The sequence below is a fragment of the Montipora capricornis genome, chromosome 7 (assembly GCF_036669925.1).
Source record: "Montipora capricornis isolate CH-2021 chromosome 7, ASM3666992v2, whole genome shotgun sequence".
Lineage (NCBI taxonomy): Eukaryota > Metazoa > Cnidaria > Anthozoa > Scleractinia > Acroporidae > Montipora > Montipora capricornis.
Window position 1 is genome coordinate 22,963,405 of NC_090889.1, and position 22,500 is coordinate 22,985,904.

The window sequence follows — 22,500 nt, forward strand, 5'->3', positions numbered from 1 at the left end:
AGATGATCCATGCAGTTATGGCCACAATTTTAGCAATTGCGTAGAGAAGCCTAAAAACTTCAGGACTTCAACGGGATTTGAACCCGTGACCTCGCGATACCGGTGCGACGTTCTAACCAACTGAGCTATGAAGCCACTGACCTTAGGAGCTGGTCAGTTGTGGGTTCTAATTTTCCCTTGAGGAATGAATCAATGAACGAAATGATATATGAAATGCATCATATACTAAACTACAGATAAGAAATCAAGTACAGCTATGATCCTCGCAGGCTTCTCTACGCAATTGCTAAAATTGTGGTCACAACTGCGAGGATCATAGCTTTACTTGATTTCATATCCGCAGTTCAGTATATGATTCATTTCATATATCACTTCGTTCATTGTTACACAATTTGAATAATTTGCATACATTGCTTGCGCTGTTTCTGTCTACGTTTGACAATGACTTTATTCTGATTGGTCAATCTAAACAGTGCGTACAGAGCCGAACAACTTGTGGCGTTCTAAAAATAGAAAGGTACTCGCAAAAGGTTGACTGATAGAGCTTGTATGGGAAAGGAAAGCTCCTAGTCATTGGCTTCAGCACAAACGTGTTCTTTTGCGAAAGAAAGAGCCGAGTACGCTTCGTGTGTTCTTACTTGAGGTTGGAATGTTCGATGTCATGGTGATGGTGATGTCGTCTTCGTCTCTTTTTGGACTGTTTGCGGAGTGAAATGCCAAGAGCCATGATGAAGATAAGCGCATTGAGCTGAAACGACAACAAATAAATCGATAAACAAATAAAAAGCACCCCTTGTCGACCTCATATGGCCACTTAGTTCTATCGAAGCTGTTGGCTATTTCTCGAGTTACACATTTGTAACACGAGTGAAAATTAACAAATCGAAAATGGTTCAGTGTTGTCTGTACTCTTATCGACAATGATATTCGTCATCACAGTGGTCAAAATGTTGTGGCCGAGTGAGTCCACAACAAATTTTGACCACTGTGATGACGAATATTTATTTCTACCAAATTGCACTCAAAATCATGTGATTTTACCAAAACAAACTGCTCTAGTGTCATTGTATATTGATTTAGCGTTACCGCATATGAATAGACTACTTCGATGATTCGGCAGCCATTTTGATTTCCATTGTTTGAAAAGAAATTAGGGATGCTCAGGGGGCAAATTAATATGTATTTTCCAATATAGCTATAAGAACATCAACATATAATTCAAAATGGCCACCGTATAGTCGAAATCGTCTATTCAATCCACGTAAAAATTTCTGTGGTCTATTAATGGGCACGGATGCACGGCTATACAAGCTGTCACAACTGGCGCAAACGAGTAACAGCTTCCCTTTTTTGCTTTTTCCTTGAGCGCTCACTGGAACAAGCTCTTACTGCTTACTGCATCTGTGGGTAAAGTCTTACCATATTTGTGGCTAGTACTATAATTGTGGATAAGGTCTAATTGCATTGAGGACGTAAGAAAGGCAAGTTGAGGTGGGGACAATAAATGACATTCATCATACAGAATCACGACGCCATGTATCAAATGTATCACGACGCCATCTTGAATTCCTGGACATATCTGGTCACACAACATTTAGAATTAAGGAGAAAACAACCGAGGATCATTGCTATAAATTAACGGAATAAAGTAAACATCAACATACTGCGACGACGATAATGATGGGAATTGTGAATGTCCAGATTAAGGTCCCGTCAGTTGACATCCAACAGCTGAAAGAAAAATCAATAGTTAAGGCCCGTGCACACGGGACAAAGACGAAGAAGCAAGCAAAATTCAAAGGCTCTGTGCGCCAACTGGGGCATTTGTGCTTAAAACAGTTAAGTGGTGCCAGCGCTGATTTCGAGCCTTTCGGCTATAATTTTGAAACGAAGGTCAACAATTACTCTTCAAATTACCCCCTTAGTCCAGGATTGTAGCGTCCTTACAATCGTGACGGGATTTTTTTCTGGTTGTTGTGTGACAACATGTTGCGTGACCCACTGTCCACAGATATCGAGAAAACAGATACCCATGCGTACTACCAATAACTTAGTCTTCTTCTTCGAACGACCGCGTTCAAAGAAAACGAAAGTGTCACCGGAGGTAACACGAACGCACATTCTTCATAACCGGCATACTAAGCCATATTGTTATTTTCCACTACACGAAAGGTGAGAATATAGATTGGTTCTCACTTCAAACAGAAAAAAACTTACAATTTCTCGTTGCCATAACCATCGCTTGCCAAACCAGCCGAGATTCCTACCACAATCGCTGGACAACCTAAAAAATTAAAATAGATTCTATTAGTATATACTAAAACTCGCGCGCATATTGGCTACTCAAACTTCAGATAGCCTTTGCTATTTACCTCCGAGCTATTCGCGCGGAATTTGCGCCCCAAAATTTTGTAATCTTTGCAGGAATAAATGAGTTAAAATCATCTTTTTGTGCTATATTATCTTGAGCACTGTTTTAGTATATACTAAAACAACTATTCTTCTCAGTGTCGGTGGCTAGTGGTGGACATTTACAGAGCCGCTCGGTAAATATCCACTAGCAACCTTGTTTGTCTCCTGTATCTAGTCTAATGGCCTTGTTTGGTAGAGCACCGACCGAAATAGCAAACGGAAGGTTTAACTCCTTTTCGTAAGCACTCGAGTCATTTTACGAGTATGCCAAACTCATCAACGATTCTCGTATTATCGGAGAGACGAACGGCAAAAAATTATCCTCAGAGGTAACACCAAAAACCAACAGTTAATATTTAAGCGCAGTCCTTAAATTAAAAGGGACATAGTTTTTGAGTGGAGGCAAAGATTGTTAAGCTCCTTAAACCCCTCCCCACCCCCATCCCCAAACACCACCACCCCACCTCCCAGCCAAATTGACGGGTAAAATCGCCTGCTGTTAGACAGAGTAAAATCTATTAAGCCTCACTCCCATGAGTCAATGGGTTAAGCGACTTTTCTTTCCAAAAGGCGCGAATATCAAAGGTTAGAAAGCGTAATAAACTTAGACTTTGAAACTATATTAATCAAAAAGATAAACGCTAAAAGGTCAGCACAACGTTTCGACAATGTCGAGATGTCATTGTCAAGTGCGGCTTATAATTTATTCTTTCACTTGACAATGACATCTCGATGTCCGAAAAGCGATACTTTAAAAAGCTACAGATATATGCTTTCCTGTGGTACTGTTTACAATGCTGTATGAAAATGACCTAACTCTTGTGGCTGTCAGTGAAATCAGTTCACTCACCCCAGCCCATAAAGTAATAGAAAGACATCTTTCCAGTGTCGACATTTCGCTTCTCTCTGAGCCTGCGATACATGTGCAGTCCTTCCACAAACATCCACGAAAACGAGGCGCAGAAGAAATAATGAAGACAAATTGCCACAAGCCGGCAAATTCTCTGCGAGGAAAAAATTCGGCAAAATGGTTTTTAAATTAATTTACGGAGTTCGTTTAAAAAATCTCTCAGTGCATTTTTTCAAATACGTTACATTGAGATAAGCTTATAGCCTTTGAAGATTTTCCCTTTCAAAAATTCGTGAAAACAGTAAAACACGCGTGTGTGCTCTCAAAGTCCACAAAAGTAATTAAACTTGGATAGAAGTTCTTCATTACTGCATGAACGTTTTTCATGACTGATTGAAGGCAGTTCAGTTTGAGAATCGATCGAGAAAATTGATGAGCGTATTGTTAATAAAAAGTCTCCTACAACTCCGAGCAAATCGATACTCGTCATGTTTCGAAAGTTCTAAAATTTGAGATCTTTAGAACTGAACAACACTTGCAATTTCCAAATTATATGAGAAGATAGTGCGATTTCATGTACTAATAGAATTAATGAAAGGAAGAGAAAAAACAATTAGAGCTAAAATTCTTAGCAATGAAAATGATCCCGTACGAATCTTTGTGGAGGGGAAATTCTTCGGCTGTTTTTGATAAGGAACTTTCCACCGTCTTGACGGAAATTGCATCTTATAAAATTTAATCACATGGATTTTACCTGATCTGCTGTCTGGTTTATTCCAATAAGGAAAGTCAGTTCCGCCAGAAAGATAACGGCGATTAGGTTCTTGTGTATTGAGATGGAATTGCTCTTTAGTTTTCTGTAAAAACAAACCAAGATTAAACCAAAGATTAATTTATTCATACGTCCTGTCTGGACGAAGGGGAACCTGTTGGTTTCAGTTCCTTGTAGACACAGCTTTTTCTGAACAATTCTGAGCAATTCTGTGCTACTGTATGGCACTTTTGTTCTAAACGTGATTCAGACAAACTTGAAAAATTAAAAGAACGAGCATTAAGGAGTGTTTTTCAAGACAAGAGTAAGGATTATCAATCCCTATTAACGAAAGCCAGAAAGGCCACACTGTATAATAGAAGACTTTCAAATATCACTTTACTAGTGTATAAAGCATTTAATAATTCAGCTCCATCATAAATCAAGGATCTAACACTAGTAACACTAGCACTAGTGTGCTGCTATATTGTAAGTTTAAATAAAGATTGATTGATTGACCGATCAACAAAGGTACAAGTTGCGAGGATGAAAAATACGAATCACAAATAAAGCACCTAAGTGTTTGAATCCGAAATTCTCATAAACTGTACAACAGGAACGTGTGGACGACCGTCATGAGAAAATAGGTGCTGATGCTGCGGCGGCAAGGGGATAAACGTACCTCATTAGAAGAAATAGAATGAAGGCAACAAGTAAAAGAAATAGTGACACAGACATGCCGACGTACGTCACCAAACGCATCGAAAAAGCAGCCACCTCAGGGTACTACAACAAAATAAAGACAAATTTAGTGGAATGCAACATTGAGCAGTTTTTTATCGAAATTCTAAAGTAATCCTGCGATTGCTTTAGTTTGTATTGAGACATTGGTGATTGGCCAAAACATTCGCGCCAAATTCTTGGCCAAGGTAAAACAAACTCAAGAACCAATTCTGATTTGCTTTCTTACGTTTTCCCGCTCTTTTCGGCGGCTGCATGAATTGGCTTTTGCATTATGATTGGCTGATTTGCTGGTCAGAATATGCTATGATTCGTTAAAGTTACTTCGTTGTTTCAAGATACTCAGATGAAATTAGTCAAGACGTTTAGTATGAATTACAAGATAAGCGACCACCTATTGTAGCTTCAGTAGTGGAATAAATTTTGGACTAGAAGACCCAAAAGGCAACGATCCACCTAGTCTACGAATTTTTAATCCAATGCCTTGATTTGCAGAAACCACCCCGTCGATGTTGTTTCCATTTTTAGCGTGATTATATTTGAGAAGATAGCATTAAAACTTTAAAATCCTTCATTGCTATCGCCAAAAACAAAGCGAGACAAATCGCATAAATCAGGAAGGAGATATATATTATCAATGATCCAAATCAAGCTTAAGTATTTCATTCTTCAAAGGATATTACTCGCAATTCTAAGGCGCTTTGTTATCCTCAAATTCATATGTGACATTTTCCGTCGGACAAATTTCCGCGGGAGACGACTGAGTTCATAGTCTTTTCATGTTAAATCCATTGTAAAAAGAGTAAGGTAAGGGCATCCACAGACAAAGCAAGTTGTTATCGATGACTTTTAAGTTTACGATAACAGAAAGTTACCGATGGCAAAAAATCGCGTGCATAGCGAAAAATCAAGCAGTCGACACAAAAACGTTTTCCTTTTCAAAAGGAAAACTACTTTAGTTGTCGATGAAAAACGCGGCCGTTTTGTTATCGACAAATCCTTTTCTCTCATCAGTGAGCAAGTTATAAAGGGAAAATAAAGGATAGGAGCTTTATTCAAGTGTCTAGTCTTCCAGCGCTGGAGCACTAATTGGAGACACTGTTAACTGAAATTAACAACTTAACGCAAATCAAATGAACTGTTGGTTTTTGAGGAGAGGGGAAAACAGGACGACCCGAAGAAAAACCTCTCGGTGCAGAGTAGAGAACCAACAAACTCAACCCACATATGACGCCGAGTCTGGGAATCGAATCCGGGCCACACGCGATTACTAAAGTCTATTTCGCAGCCACGCAAACGATTCTTAAAGTCAGCAGTTCTTCATTTCTTGTCAGTATTGAACGAGGCTGCAACAAAACGTATCGCTCATCGACAACTAAACTTTTCGGATGTGGAAATTCATTTCCTAACACTACCAGTTCTCGATTCAATTAAGTTGTCGAGTGGACATAGTCGTCGCCCTCAGTAGAAGAGTGGATCATTTACTACAAGCGCTTAAATTAACGATACCTGAAGGTTGAGGTCGGAGAGCACGGCAAAAGCTGTCATGTGCGTGCATGCGCAGACAGTGTGAGTGACGTTGGACGACTTCAGCTTACAACCATCGCGTGACCACCCGCCGCCACGTGTGTTCCTATGGCAACATGACAATATCACAACACGTACTAAGTAAAATATCTTATGACATAAGATTTCTATACAGTACATTTCACTATTTGATTTCTTCAAAATGCGCTTTACAACAAAGAATAGAGCAAGACATGACAACGAGGACTTCGTCCCCTGCCCCAAGCTGCGAAAGCTCATGAATTATGTTGACAGACGGAGCCAACAATATAACTTCCCTGTGCGCAAGAGGTGACGGTCCAATCATTTTTACAGATCTCATTTTTAAAGCAGCATTTTCTCTGTGTTAGTTTCTTCGTGCTAGTCCGGCCAGGATTAAAAGGGCTATGTCACGCAAAGTGCATGATGTAATTTTCTGACACTCAAAATGCCCAAACAGTAGAATGAGACAATGCAAAAACCACTTAAAACTGATGAACAACATAAAAGAAATACAGCGAAAGAAAAGAGAAGAATGAATGGACACAAATGGACAAGATTGAAACGGATTGCATTTGGGTAATCTTGAAAAATGTCGGCCCGACGTTTTTCAAGTTTATGGCGAATCGCCTGGATAAAGGTCGTTTTTGCTCATAATCATCTTGTTTGTGGTGTAACGATAGTTTTATCAGTAAAGGAATTCCAGATTACTATTTTCGAGTTTTAAACTCGTGATTAACTAAAGATTTGCCCTAAACTCCCTAAAATAACGTGACATAGCTCCTTTAATCTTTGACTCCAAGAAGGCAGTCTGATGCTGTTTCCAAAAAAACACTATACTTGAAAATATCTCAATTACTTACGGAATTGAGTAGTTCCAGTGAACGCAGATATACGATGAACGATTTACCTGAAAGAGAGTACACAATTTTTTAACGTAAAAGGTTATGTAACGCTGCGCAGCTTGTCTCGTGAAACGCTTCCTGCAACGTCACAATTTGCCAGAGGTAACTTGCTTTGTGAACGGTCAAATTGTGAGGAGAGAATTGCAGGAAAAGTGGAACGTGATACCACTTTCGAATCTGTTTCTTACTACGACTGTGTCTGCGCAACGAGTGCGCGCCGTGGTAAGGTGTGTTACGTTGTGTTACGTTGCGACACAAGTTGCACGAAACAATGCACATTGTAAAAAGATACATACCAAACGATTGGCAAATGAGATGACAATCGGACTGTCTAATGGCGCGGACTGCATTTCAGGCAACTTCACAGAGATCACATCTGAGCTGACTTCAACTTTGTACTTTGTATCCCTAAAAGAGAAGTGTGAGTCCATTATATCGTAATCTGTTGTTGAGATGTCTTTGCTATTTGCTTAAGCAATGCTTTAGACGTGTCATACTAACAGATCAGGGGTATTCATAATATATGCTATCTTGCGAAAACCGAATGAAATAATTGTCTTCTTGTAGATTCTGTGTAATTACATGATATGAAACAACATTAAAAAGAAAAACTCAACACAAAGAAGAGGAACATAAAGGTAAGAAGCGATTATTAATTATAATGGAGAGTACATACACAATGTCGTTATCCGACCAGGGCAAAGCATTGCAAGGCTTGTCAGCCATTTTGGCGCCCTCTAAAACAGTTAAGGCACGGTGATACGTCAATCGCGCCCAAAGCTTTTATACTACTCAGTACTGAAAAGCGGACCGATAGCAAAAAAGCACGGACGAATGAAACTGTTTGGTCGACTGACAAGAGTTAAAGGGAAGAATAAATAAACCTAACATACAGTAAACTATCGATTAAAGACCATGGCTATTTTTTGCCCCTGGTTCATGAATAAAGAGACTGCTTTATCAACCATGACTATAGCATACTTGGAAAAAAATCACTTATCCTAACACTTCAAACTTCTTAGGAAACTCCTGAGGTTTACGTACCTGATTTTTGCGTCAAATGATTTAGGCAGCAGATCTCCAATGTTTTGGATAATCATGAAACCAATTCCTAAACTGTTTTTTATTCCTATAAACAAGATGGAAAATAAGTTATTAAAGAATATCTCCGGCACTCTGAGGTCTGAAAAGGTTTAACTCGAACATGGACTTGACTGTAACAGCGTTTCATGTTTGCTTGCCGCCACAGGCTGTGGTTTTCTACGCCTGGTGATTGGCTCAAAAATCCTGCGCCACTTTTTCGACCAATCAAAGACAAACAATATTACAATTGTGATTTCCTCGTTCGTGTTTTTCCGCGCTAAGCACCGGCTGCACAGTAAACTCTAGGCGCGGGAAAACACGCAGCCTGGCATGTCATGTGATTCTACGTCAGTTGCGATCGGTCGGAAGTTATGGCATCGGTTTCACGGGACTAAATTATTGGCAACCGCTCTGTAGGATTTCCAAACTTGGTCATTTCCTGGCTTCGGCACTGTAGTTCGGCTGGAAAAATAACCGTAATGAAGTCTACAACGGCACCTGTCAGTTCCCTGGTTCTCTTACCTAAAGCGCTCTGGAAGAAATTGCTTGGAATGTCGATTCTGTTAGATATGTTTTGCCATATTCTATACGGACCATCACCGTAAACATCGGGGGTTTCCGGGTAGGAAAAGCCTGAAAATCCATTGACAAACACTGGCTGAAGGTCCATAACTACAAGAAAAAGACAACATCAAGAATTAACAAAAAATAAAACAGCCACTTCATCTTGTAAAATAATCATTCGACACTGACTAGTTTTTGATGTTTCGTTCAAGACGTTTCGGCTGGTGCTAGAGCCTTCATCAGTTGAGAACGCAACGAATGGTACGCGTGACTCAGAGAGCAGCACGTCGAACGCGCGCTGAGGTACAAATTTCGCGTGAAGTTTCAAGACGTGCTGCTCTTTGAATCATTCGTACTATACTACTACCAGTACTCCAGTTTTAAAAAGCCACTTGAAATTTTTGACTGGTTCTAGACAATTCGCCCCCTAAACAATTAGTCCAGGATTATTCGCACCCTGTCTACAGATGATTGGGTCTAAAGCACTTATTTTCGTTGTTAGGTCTAAGACATTGGTTTTAATATTGTCCTAAGGTTCTAGTTTAATGTAGAGCTCTCTTGCAAGGTCATAGACACTTTTCGAAGAGAGGACGAATCGTCCAAGGCTAATTTTCTGAGGGTTTTATTTTCTACATTTCAATAGTGGCAAAGGCAATTAAGAGAATCTTCACGAAATGCTTCCCTGCTTTTCATCATTTCTTGTGTTTAGGAATACAGACAATTACCTTCACAAAGTAGTCCCTGAACTTTTCTCCTCGAGTAGAGATGAACAGCAGCATGCTTAATGATAACGCTAATCTTAACATGTTCCATATTATCGAAAATAGGAGAGGCTGAGATTAAACACGAAACTTCGAGTTGGATATCAAAATCGGGTGAGAATTTAATTTGGGTGCATTTCTGCGCATACGTGAAGCACCGATCATTGTCTTCGAAATGAAAATCGAAAATTCATCATCGTGTCCTCACGTCGTCCACCAATCACTTGGCCCACGACTACGCTGCGAGGGGCTTGGGACTATTCTAGACTTAACACTGATCACAGAATGCCTTAAGTTCCTGTTTTTAACGTAGTTTTGCATTGCAATGCAAAAGACCCATACTTCTCACGGCTTGGTCTTGGGTCAAATGACCGCTAGTTTTGGCAAGTTTACGTAACGTGTAGAAGACGTAAAAAGCAAAATTTCGGCTTTGGAGATTTAAATTTTAAAAAATACTGGAAGACTCGTGCAAATCAAGTGATTTACAACAAGTGAAATGAAGTGATTGATTACCTATATTCGGAGTTAGGATTGTATAGGGTGGCAAAATATTGTCCGTGGAGCGTCTATATCGTTGAGAATCTCTTTTCAGATATGGCAGGGCGCTGGCGAGGTTACCGCAAAAGTTCTCCATCTGTTGAAGCAGAGCAGCTGTCCCTGCAGAATACTGTAAAAAAAATACAGAAAGAAGAGAAATTTGGTAAAAGAAAAAAAGGAAGTCTGCAATCAAAACAAAGTAATGCTCGCTAAACATGTAAGCTAAAATGGGTATCGAACCGATGAATAAATTCTGTCTTTCAACAATTACGTTACCAAACATCTTCTCCAGTCAGCACTGAGACTAACGATCTAGGACTGGTGTCTAACCAGGAAACTCGCTAATCACCGACTTCCGGCTCTAATGCGCAGTTTCAGAATCAAGAGAGAGATTTTGCAAGGAAGAAGGCGATGCCCAAGAAAACGTCACTTGAAGATAGACATTTGCGTGATCGTAAATCTTTTGAGTCACTCTATTTCACCCTTTTCGAGTTGTACAAAGTGAATGAAGTACGTTTCAACTGGATGAAGAGAAAAGCCTTTAAAACAAACATATAGAATAGAAACTTGTCCGTTTGATGCTAACGTCGTCGGTAAAACCTCAAATATGGTAATTTTCACGTTGTTGTTCTGCAGAGGACCGCAATTGAAGTACTGAACCAATACGCGCGCCACTCGGGCGGCCAGCATTTTTTACTCGTTACACCTAATTTTGGTGTCTTCAGCACATTGCTGAAGCTCTCTATTGGTACCGGTGGTCTTCATTGAATACGTTGGACACCCACTTCGACTAAGTGAACTTAGAAACGGCCTTTAGGAACGACAGCGGTTCCAGATTGATTCGCAAAGGCGCAGAGTGTGACGTCACCACGCCGGAAGAAGTCAGATACCTCTTGAACGTGATCCCATACATCTTTATTGTCTGAGCTGAACAACATGCTGGCAGACTGAAGCAAGACCTGCATCAAAAAATCAAATCTTGAGGTTACAAATTTTGCATGCTTTCAGTGTCACGTAATGAAATCGTATGGAGTGAAATGGACAATCCATGTTAGAGAATCTTTTTCTTACATCTAATTATTTTATATACACCGAATGCATAAATGGCGGTTAAAAATATTCTTTTGTTTATGTGCTAATTAGTCTCACTAGCCTCGTTTGCATGGACAAAATACAAAAGAATTGTTGCTTGAGAGCGAGGCTAGTGAGTCTCATTAGCACATAAACAAAATAATACATTTTTGGCCGCCATTTATGCATTCGGTCAATTTCCCGCGTTGATTCAAAAGTTAAGTTGGGACACTAATTCACGACATGTTAAAAAGGAAAGGAACTTTATTCAAGTGTCTAGTCTTCTAGCGCTGGAGTACAAATTGGGGACAATGTAAACTGAAATCAACAAATTAACACAAATTAAATCATGTTTATCAGTTTTCGCTTTTCCTCGCACATACACTAGCGTCGCTAATCTACAACCAGTCTTAAAGAAACCCGACCACAGACACGATATGAAACGCACTCAGTCCAATTCCGATTTCAATCACTCAACCCACGCAAGAAAGACAGTTCAGATCTACGTATTCAGCTAATGAAGCCTTGAAGTCTAAGAAACCATTTTCAATGATGGCCCGGCTGTTCCTTGTTCAGTTCCTGCCAGCGGTTTGAGGCTTCAAAGGCGCCCATAAACGAGGAAACATTGTTTGCGGCCCCAGGAAACATTTGTTGAGGAAGCAAAAATGTTTCTGAATTTGTTCGAAACATTTTGCTTCCGCAGCTAATGTTTCCTCGTTTGCGCACCGAGGAAACACATGATTTCGGGAAACAATGTTTCATCGTTTGCGACACCATAAGCTGCATAGCTTGTACTATCGTCGTGCTAAAATAAAGGCTGTCTGTCTGTTTGGACAAAAAAAAAAGAGGCGAGTCTTACGTAAAGGTAGATTGCATACCTTGGCAAACTCTTTGGTCTGGGCGGATACAAGCGTGCTGGAATTTTGTTGACTTTCATAATCAAACAGCGTTGTCATAATCTTGAGAGCTATTTCAATGTCTCTAGCGTAGAGACGCGGCGATAAGGTTATGGCGAGATCCATTTTGATGGCCAGATCAATGGCAAACGCAGGCTCCCAATTCACGACTCCAGAGGTTAGATTTGACAGCTAAAAGAAGACAGAAACAAACAAATAAATGGAACAAAATAAGGGCGCGCGAGAAGGCTACGTAAAGTATTAGACTGAAACAATAAGAGCGATATTGGTGGAATTCGTTAATTGTTCAAAAGGGCGACGCGGTATGCGTGTCGCACGTGTACCCCTCCCAACAGCTGAAATATAACTCTAATTATTAACCATTATTAAATTTATACCGAGGGAGCAGTGCGGCCAAGTAGGCAGGGCGCTTCCCTTGAGATAAGGAGATCCGTCCTGACCACTCAAGCTCGTTAAATTTGATCCTGTAAGTCCCTGATTCATCTTCTCGGCTGCGCTTGTTAATAGGAAGGGTTACGTTTTTGAAAACGTTGGCCGTGTAGCACTTTTAATTCAAGAGACTTAGAGTGTAATCTGAAGTACTAGTTTTGTACCCCATATGAACCATGTAGGCGTTGGCCCTACTAATGGAAATGGGCCCACATAAGGACAGAGAAAAACTCTGACCAGGGTGGGAATTGAACCCACGACCTTCGGGTTAGATCACCGCTGTTCTACCGACTGAGCTACAAGGTCAGACGGGAGCAGGCCGTGGGAACTGAAGATGTTAAAGTCACGGCAATAAACATGTACAAATACAAGGTAGGGCTAACGTTCACATGGCTCATTTGGGGTAGAAAAGTAGCACTTCACATTACACTCTAATAGTTAAGTGCGCTTGTTAATAGCCAAGTAGTTCGTCTCCGGCCAGTTGGGATTTCTTTGTTCTCGCTGTGTTCTGTTACGTTTCTTTGCCTCATTACTAAAAGCCCCTATGCGGAGTGGTCAATTAAGTATGTATATATGTATGCAAGAGGATACAGAATAGATATGGACTTATTACATCACATCAGATGAAATAGTATCAGGAGATCTGTGTGGAATTTACAATAGCGAGCCGTGAGTCTGCTGTAGTAAATACCGATTAAGGGGCCTGTTTCTCAAAAGCTCCGAAAATTTGTCCGGTCCGAAACGCGATTCGTTGTTTGTCACTTCTATACAATTGACATTTGAACATGTTTTCAAGACCAGAGAAAACAACTACGACGTTTTAGTTTTGAAAATAAAGGCGTTTTATGTTACCCAAAATATGTCCGAAAAGTTTCGGAAATTTGAGAAACGCCCCTCCCCCCCCTCTCCCGGGTCTCCCAGTCCTAAAGTATACTCCGCTTCTCGCAACATTTTACGAAAACGTTGTAGTACAGTACCCAACCGAAGGTACCAAAGCTAGTCAAAGGTCCAAAGCCGTTAAGAAAGAAGGAATGGGTGGAAATGAAACAAATGCCGAGGAAATGAAAAAATGAAAGAAATTACGTAATGGGAAATAACGAGATGGGAAGAAAGGAGAGATATAAGACGTGAAAACAAAGAGAGAGCAAATATGTACCCTGAGTGTCCCGCAAGGGGTTCATTTCATTTGAAGGGGACCGTTGGGAAACTGCAACACATTAGGGAGCTTAAGCAACGACAACGGCGACGGCAACGAGAACGTCACGAATTTGCATATTTAGTGGTTAAAAACAATAGCATCGCACGCCCTGCACGTGCGTTTTTCACTTTCGTCCATTTCGTTGCCGTCGTCAGCAAAACAACAACGTCAAATAGCCAAGTTTTTGGTTTTACGAAGAACGTCAGCACTTGAGGATAAATTTTCATTTTCTCTCCTAAAATGGAGTGCCGTTCCGACTGGTGTCATCTTTGAGGAATTACCACACCCTTGTCATCTTAAAAACGTTGAAATAGTCACGAAGCGATTAAAATCACGCAAATTTATATTTTGAGATGACGTTCTCGTTGCCGTCGCCGTTGTCGTTGCTTAAGCTCCCTATTCTGAGGCTGGCTACCACCGCGCACCGGTGGTTGAGCACCGGGCTGTCACGCGGGAGGTCGTGAGTTCGACTCCGGCCGGACCAACACTCAGGGTCTTTAAATAACTGAGGAGAATGTGCTACCTTTTGTCTTCTCGGATAAGGACTGTAAACCGGAGGTCCCGTCTCATAACCCTTGTTGGAAATTAAATAGTATGGGACGTTAAAGAACCCACTCACTGTTCGATAAGAGTAGGGGACACAGTCCCCGGTGTTATGGTCTGACCTTATCTTTCACTTCCATAAAATCAATTGTAAACTGCGTAACAAGCAGTCTGGCTAAAGTCCCCCACAAAGTATTGTAAATTAGTCCTGAGAAGCCCCATCGGGGAGAGACTAATAGCCTAACGATTGTATTGTATTCGATTGTATTCGATAGAACTATCGTGATTACATGTGAGAAATGAAGAGTCTTGTATAAATAGTTCAGTGATACTCGTAACTGCATGCCCTCAATCATTACCTTCTTTTGCAAAGCCAAAAATGAGTTGGAAACGCAGGAAAGTAAGCTTGGATTATGCCATCCATCATCTTTGTCGCAAAACCGAGTTGCCTTTCCTGTAGTGAAAGATTTATAAGAATCGACATGATAAAAAAGATAAAGAAGAGTTATATTCGTTATAGCTCAAGGCTTCTTAAAGAGGCTGTGTCACGGGAGTACAATTGATTTTGTGTGGTTTAAAACTATGCGGAGAAAGCAGAACTTAGCAACTGATCTTGGTATCTAAAAGGAAAATTAGGGGTAACCACGCATTTTTCACAGATAATTGAGCCTCAATTTGGAAAAGAATGCCATACATTGCTTTGTATTTTAAAGCTTTTTACAAATATTGTTAAATATCTTCGAAGAATGCGTGGTTACCCCCAGTTTTCTTTTTGGATTTCAATAACACTTGTTAAGATCTGCTTTTCCAGCATATTCAGTAAAACGCGCAAAAATACCTTTGAATTAGTATGCAACGTCCTTAACGTTAACTCGGAAATTACATTTTAACAACAACAAAATCAAAGTTTCGTGACAAAAAAATGGTTTGTCGAGCAAGCATGTTTTAAGTTAAAACGAAATAGATCAACTTTGAAAAACTGTTACGCTGAAGAGCTTTCAAAAACACCAAATGCAATCCATTTCAAGCCTCCTTTAAATGTTTCAAGCAGTTATTCTAGCGTTTCGCTTGATTTGGGTGCCAGTTCCCATGCAGTCGTTAATTCGGACAAATTTCGTGTCATTTCCTAGCAACGTGGAAAAGAACGTCGTCTACGTTGTAAGGAGGACGTGTGAACTCGGTGACAAATTTTCAGTTGCAGAAGAAGCTCTTGGCCTCTGTCCTTGTTTAAGCTCTTTTCGAAAACCGGAAAACAAGGCTTCTGATTGGGTGAAAGAAACTGGCGCTAATCACTAATAACAAGAGACTATCAGGTGAGAGAACACATCCCCGTGCCCTATGATAATCTTTTTCAATCTATTTTAAGCTTCGCGCCACGCTGAGAAAGTTATTTTTAGTTTCGTCCCCATGGCCGCCCGGCCCATGGTCAGAGGATCAGATGTCATTGTGAAGAAACTTGCGAAGACTTTTCTCGCCGTCGCATGATCCAGTGAATCGTAAATCGAAATCGTCATTACGTCATTACAATTGACCAATCAGGTCTCTTTCTTAAAATAGCCTCGCACCTTGACTACGAGCTAAAATTAGATTGAAAAAGATTACCATGGGAAGTGCCCCATGTATGGGGGATGTGTTCTTTCACCTCATAGTCTCTTGCTAATAAACAGAAAGAAATTAACAAATCAGAAATGGGCACAAATGAGTCAGCCGGCCCTAATCGCAAAAAAAAAAACGCTTAATAACAAGGAATTAAAAGCTCACCTGAAGAGCCAAAGGGACACTCTTCAGCAGCCATTCTACCAAAGCTTGCTTTATTCCACCAAATGCCTTCAGCGAATGCTCTTGGACAAGACGTGTTTATCACTAAATGAACGTTACAAGAGAAAGTGGACAGATGAGGGTACTGTAGTGAAATGCACCGAAAAAAAACCGATCCTAAATGATGCACACATTAGTTCATTTGTCTCAACATTTCTCATAGAGACTTGAGGCACATATTTGGGAAGCTTGACACATTGGCGTTCCAAATAATTTCCTCTTTGACCGATGCTAGTATCCATACAACAATGATATCTTCCTTCCAGGTCTTTCTGTCACGACCATGCATTGGAACCTGTCCAATCATGGGATAATTTTCTCATAATGCACTGGGTGATCGAGATGGAAACATCACGAAAGACTTGACACAGCGCAAATCTTATTTTTACCACAATTGCTTGTAATCTCGCAATCTCATTGGCTAAGGTTGCCGTTGTCAATAAGAGTCTAGACAACGCTGCTCGCGTCATGCTCGCGTCCATGTGTCACACAATTGTAATAACTAATCAGGAACGCTCATTTTGGGAAATAAACCAATTTGTTGTGGACCCACGAGTGAGTCTACAAAATTTTGACCACTGTGATGACGAATATCGTTGTGGATAAGGGTACACACAACGTTGAACCACGTTCGATTTGTTAATTAGAAGTCACTTGTTTTGTTTGCTGTCAGTTATAATTTCTTAACCTTTCGTTTTCGTTTGAATCTCCAAATGCAAAGATTATGGCTGCTCACCGACACACCCTTTCCCTCTAACAATCTCTCCTTGCTTGTCTTTGCAGGTGTCACATCTTCTCCCGATGACATCTTTTGCCCCGCTCCTACCGAGCTGGCATGGGCACTGTCCGTTAGCCACTTCACAGGTGTCTGCAGTGCTGCCAATACCCTCACAGTCGCAGCTGAAGCAACCTTCACTGAAGACTGGGGACTTTTGAGAACCTTTTGAATATTTGGAACTCAAGATTTTGCGGTAATGCTTCGGCTAAGAAAAGGAAAAAAACCACAAGATATCAAGATGATAATTTCCACTACATAGCAGAGACATCAAGAGATGATATTTTTTTCAATGTGATTCGGGGATACTCGGGAAAAATCCGAGAGCTCCCGAACAAGACACGAACCAACGACCTTCCGATTACTAGTTCGGATGTTCTACCACTAGGCTCTAAGAGACTCGTGGGAACTACGTCATCAAACTAGGATCACGTGACAATTGTCCCGCAACAATGCTAGGTATTGAAATTGTCCAACAGTCCGCGTTATCGCGATGTAAATGAATGACTAAGATGGAAATTGTGGGTGGGGAGGGAGACACCAAAATTTGGTTTTATCAGGTAAATTTTACCACAATTGCTTGTAATCTCGCAATCTGGCCCGGGTTGCTCGAAGCATGGTTAGCGCTAACCAGCGTTAAATACCATGGAAACCTATAGTTTTTGACACCTCATAATCAACGGTTAGCGCTAACCAGGCTTCGAGCAACCGGCCCCAGATGTGCTAATTTGCCGTTGTCGATAAGAGCCTAGACAACGCTGCTTGCGTCATGCTCGCGTCCATGTGTCACACAATTATATAGCCAATCAGAAACGCTCATTTTGGGAAATAAACCAATCAGAATGCAAGAAAGTTATAGACAACGTTTGCTCATTCTTTGTGTCACTGTCTTGGTCACGTTCTGAAATGAACATTTTCTTCGAGGTTGAATATTGTGGTAAACAAAAAAATCGAATGCGGTTCAACGTTGCCTGCACTCTTATCGACAACGATCTTCGTTTGCTGCGTCTCGTGAGTCAACAACATTTTGACCACTGCGAAGACGAACATCGCTGTGGACAAGAATACAGACAACGCTGATTGTTAATTCACCCATGCAACAAATAAGAAACAATTTGTAACACAGCCTATATTCCAATGGGCTACCCGAGCAATGATGTACTTACTTTGCAGTAACATTCCCCGGTTGTCCTATTACAGACAGGATTTAGATGCACACCGACGTCACACATACAAGGACCACAGATACCAATGCTGGGGCTACCGAACCATCCGTCTTTGCACGGTGTCTGCAAACGGACCTCGCAGAATTCACCTGCAAATATTTATGACACAATTTGAGTGAAGCGCTCTGGTTAGCCAGGACTACTAGCTCGGAAAAAGATCAGGCAAATTGCTATTTCTATTATCATGGAACAGCAATTCCTTATGTCTAAACTGGTCTCCAGAGTAAAATTGTTCCACGGAATTTATCTTCGACGGGAACGAAGAACTGTCCAACAGTCCACGAAGTCAGTCCTTTGATGTTGAGTACACAAAGGGGCCAAACCAATCAGGTCAGAATGATAAGCTTATGAAAAAAATGGGTCACTTGTTCTCGACAGCATGCGCTTTAGCATATTAGGGAACTTAAGTATAGACGACGGATGGCAACGAGAACGTCATCTCACAATATAAATTCGCGTTATCGTAATCACTTTATGACTATTATGACAAGGGTGTGGTAGTTGCTCAAAAATGACACTGGTCGGAACGGCGGTCGATCGCTCGAAGAAACAATGCTATATAATAAACACATTACTTACCTCACTTACTCGGGACGGTACCGGGGAATGTTGGCACGAGGTCGTGGCAGTACGGAACGAGCGCAGCGAGGGTTAGTACCACCACGACCTCGGGCCAATGTTCCCTTGTACGGTCCCGAGCACGGTTAGTAACGTAGAGGTTAACTTGGTATGTTGTACATGTTGGTATCAATTCAGTTCTAGATTACTCCATTAATCTTGTGCACCGCGAACAAGATGGAATAACAGGAAAGCGTTTTCTTTCTTTCTTACAACGTTTTTTAAATCACGTTTTCGTTTGTGTTGCGGTGTTGGTTACCAAGAAACCTGTTGCTGAGCAACCACAAACTCGGTGATAAGCAACCACGTTTTGGTTTGCGTTTCGGTGTTGGTTGCTAAGAAACGCTATTGCTGTGTCACTGCAAACCCGGGGTAAATTAAACACAGCACTGCAAAGCAAATTTCCCTGGGGACTTAGCTCCTGTAAAAACAAAACATGCAGCTTACCTGTGTATTGCCTGGGGCATAAACAGTAAAATCCCTTTGCCGTTGAACTACTCTGAATACAAAGCCCATGCTGACACGGTTTCAGCAAACAGATATCATGACAGTGCCTTCCAACGAAGCCGGGTGGGCACAGACACTTGTAGGAATCAAATTGCTCCTGGCACGTGCTGTTGACAGGACACGGATTGGACAAACAAGGGGATCGCACTTGGTCTTCACATCCATCCTTCACGTTTTGGTCGACACCTTTGTTCATGTTGACCTCTCCAGTTTCGACGTAAACCCCTGACGACGAAACACAAAGCTCTTAATAAGCAAGACGCCAAAAAACAATAGAGCCGGCTACGGCAACGACAACACCACAAAACAATGGTTGAGGTCACACTGTCTTGAGAGAAACAGAGTGTAACACTTTTCTAGTGTCAACTCAGAGGTGTTTTGAATCCCAAGGGGAACACTGAACAATAGAACTTGATTTTAACACTAGTGTTAAGTCCCTAATGGAAGAATAAAGCCTGGTTCACACGTACGACGCATATGCAAACGCAAACGCAAACTAAGTTCACACGTCCAACGCAAACGCAAGGGAAGTAAGACACGCAGGCGCACTTCAAGTCCTTTTAAAATGATGGTGGACGAGAATGAACCTGTGTGTTTTTTTTCAACTTTCGTTTGCGTTTGCGTTTCCCCGGTTCACACATGCGAAATGCAAACGCAAGAAAACGGAAAATTTCTCATTTCTTGCGTTTGCGTTTGCGTTTGCGTTTGCGTTTGCGTTTGCGTTTGCGTTTGCGTTTGCGTTGAGGTAGTTCACACGTGTATTTCCTTGCGTTTGTATTCGCATTTGCGTTTGTGTTTGCGTTTCCCTGGTTCATAAGTGTGAAATGCGTCTTCTTGCGTCTGTGATTGCGTTTGCGTTGAGGTAGTTTACACGTGTATTTCCTTGCGTTTGCGTTTGCGTTTCCCTGGTTCATAAGTGTGAAATGCGTCTTCTTGCGTCTGTGATTGCGTTTGCGTTGAGGTAGTTTACATGTGTATTTCCTTGCGTTTGCGTTTGCGTTTCCCTGGTTCATAAGTGTGAAATGCGTCTTCTTGCGGCTGTGATTGCGTTTGCGCTGAGGTAGTTTACATGTGTATTTCCTTGCATTTGCGTTTGCGTTTCCCTGGTTCATAAGTGTGAAATGCGTCTTCTTGCGTCTGTGATTGCGTTTGCGTTGAGGTAGTTTACATGGGTATTTCCTTGCGTTTGCATTTGCATTTGCGTCCAAGTGTCAACCACGCTTAACCGTACTTTACGTCCGGCACGCATTTTAATGCGTGCGGCACAATTATTCTTTCCGTAATCTACCTTGCAAACAGCCTCTAAATCCACCGTAAACAGCAGACGACGTAGAATTCTTTCTAGCACCAAAGAAAAACTGCTTAGCTTCAACTAGATCACTGCCATGAGATGATGGGACAGACACTTGATAAATGTAATCCACTGTCACTACAACAGATGTGTATGTCCAAAGGACCTCAACATGGTGCCACCTTGAGTCATTTACTTGAATGTGAGGAACCTGAATGGTGGGTAAGTCGCTGTAATCATACGATATTTTGCCCTCAGCAATCTGAAAGAAGAGAGAAAGAACTTTGTAAAACTCATTGTCTTAATCGTTCATTATAACCTTAGGGGAAGGGGGAGCTCGAGTGGGGACATCATATTCAGATCACACACAACGAAAAATGTAAAGAGGCTGTGTCACAGCAGTGCAGTTGATTTTGTGCAGTTTTACTAATGACACGTTCATACTCGCTATGAGTATGATTACTTCTAAACATCACAAATCAAATCTCCGTGACAAAAATAATTTGTCTAGCAAACATAATATAAGTTACAAACGACAGAGATTTACGACTCGCTTGATTTGGGTGCCAATTTCCATTGCTGAATTTGATAAAATTTCGTGACAGAGCCGCTTGCTTTGATACAAACCTCGTTGCTTTTCTTATCTAAATCATGTTGATGTAAGGCTAACAAACTCCTATCTACATAAGAAAAGCAGTGAGGTTTGTATCAAAACAAGGTCAACTCCAGCCTCGCTTTTATTAACTGAGCACAGAACTGTAAAAATGGTCTATTACTGACCTGAAGTAGGGAGGACGACGATTTAAAAGTTAAATCAAGCAAAGTTCCCGAAGGCCGGGACGTCCTGAATCTCATGGAGACACGCCACGTCAGGGTAACCTTGGTCTTATAACCTAGCCGCTTGAAACTCTGACCGGAGAAGAACCGGGTGTATGTCATTTCTGCAAAAAAGGGGAAATGTTTCGTCCATGAAATGTTGTACACTGGTGAAAAATGTGCACACAACCAGCCTGTTCACTCAATACCACGCATTGCTTACAGCCCATCATTATCTTTCTCAGATAGTATTGTGGACTGTTCCCCTGTGATAGCATTGTAATTCCTACCAGTGAGTTGAATTTCCAAAACAGTTTCCATTTTGTTGAACAGCGATGTTGAAACGGTTTGGCCCCCACCTCTGTTCAACATTGCTTGGTATGCGCGTGCGCAATAATCGGTCTCTCAGTGACGTATCCCAATTTCGACCCCAGAGCTCTTCTCTTTTGTGCAAGACAGAGGGAGAAAAGAGCTCTGGGGAACCTTGAAACAAAGTGTCTTCTCATTGGTTTTCGTTAAGAACAATAAAAAGCGTCTCTGATTGGTGCATTCATGTTAGCACGAGGAGTGAGCAGGCAAAAAAGGTTAAAATAGCCAATTTTTGGCTACAAGAACCCTAGGATGCATGTCCTCCGACACAGAGTTTCCCAGAGCCTCGGGTCATAACCGAGGCTCTGGTGTATGGAAGAATATCTATGACAAAATTCAACGATCAGTATTTGAAATAAAATCGTCCAAATCATAAATGCATCAATCCAAAGCTGAATGGCAACAAGCCGATTCTGCAAAAGGCCAAGGAGGGGTTTGTTTTATTTTTTATTATTATAATATTTTTACTTACTTTTTAAAGAGAATTTGAGCGAACTCCAGCCTTGCCTGGGAAACAAAATCTTGAGTTTCAGAAACACTGGAAACAGCGTTTCTGAGTGTTCTATTTTAAGAATTCCTAGGGGGGGGGGGGGGGGGAAGGCCCCAGACCCCCTTGGTAGCTTGCGCCTGCGTCTCTCGCAAGGCGCCTTGCGGCGCCGAAAATGCCATTTCCGGTCCTTTCAGAAGTACGTCCGCTACTTTACAAAACTGTCAAAAACCTTGTTTATTACACACCCAAACAATAACTAAGAAGGACAAAAAACTTTGCTGGA

General features: G+C 41.2%; 1 protein-coding gene across 1 annotated transcript in view; it reads right to left on the reverse strand.

Annotated features, from left to right (window-relative positions):
- LOC138056455 (cadherin EGF LAG seven-pass G-type receptor 2-like) overlaps positions 1 to 22,500 on the reverse strand; it is a 50,870-nt gene that overhangs the window by 11,493 nt on the left and 16,877 nt on the right. Inside the window, exons 6-26 of the mRNA XM_068902249.1 lie at positions 21,323 to 21,483; positions 20,540 to 20,804; positions 19,192 to 19,476; positions 18,067 to 18,215; positions 16,862 to 17,108; positions 16,069 to 16,170; positions 14,667 to 14,761; positions 12,099 to 12,308; positions 11,040 to 11,108; positions 10,126 to 10,279; positions 8,810 to 8,959; positions 8,249 to 8,333; positions 7,501 to 7,612; positions 7,163 to 7,209; positions 6,264 to 6,387; positions 4,696 to 4,799; positions 4,017 to 4,119; positions 3,263 to 3,416; positions 2,218 to 2,284; positions 1,665 to 1,731; positions 639 to 748 (exon numbers count right to left, since the gene is read on the reverse strand). Of these exons, the coding sequence (XP_068758350.1) occupies positions 639 to 748; positions 1,665 to 1,731; positions 2,218 to 2,284; positions 3,263 to 3,416; positions 4,017 to 4,119; positions 4,696 to 4,799; positions 6,264 to 6,387; positions 7,163 to 7,209; positions 7,501 to 7,612; positions 8,249 to 8,333; positions 8,810 to 8,959; positions 10,126 to 10,279; positions 11,040 to 11,108; positions 12,099 to 12,308; positions 14,667 to 14,761; positions 16,069 to 16,170; positions 16,862 to 17,108; positions 18,067 to 18,215; positions 19,192 to 19,476; positions 20,540 to 20,804; positions 21,323 to 21,483 (2,860 nt within the window). The remainder of the gene's footprint in view (positions 1 to 638; positions 749 to 1,664; positions 1,732 to 2,217; positions 2,285 to 3,262; positions 3,417 to 4,016; positions 4,120 to 4,695; positions 4,800 to 6,263; positions 6,388 to 7,162; positions 7,210 to 7,500; positions 7,613 to 8,248; positions 8,334 to 8,809; positions 8,960 to 10,125; positions 10,280 to 11,039; positions 11,109 to 12,098; positions 12,309 to 14,666; positions 14,762 to 16,068; positions 16,171 to 16,861; positions 17,109 to 18,066; positions 18,216 to 19,191; positions 19,477 to 20,539; positions 20,805 to 21,322; positions 21,484 to 22,500) is intronic.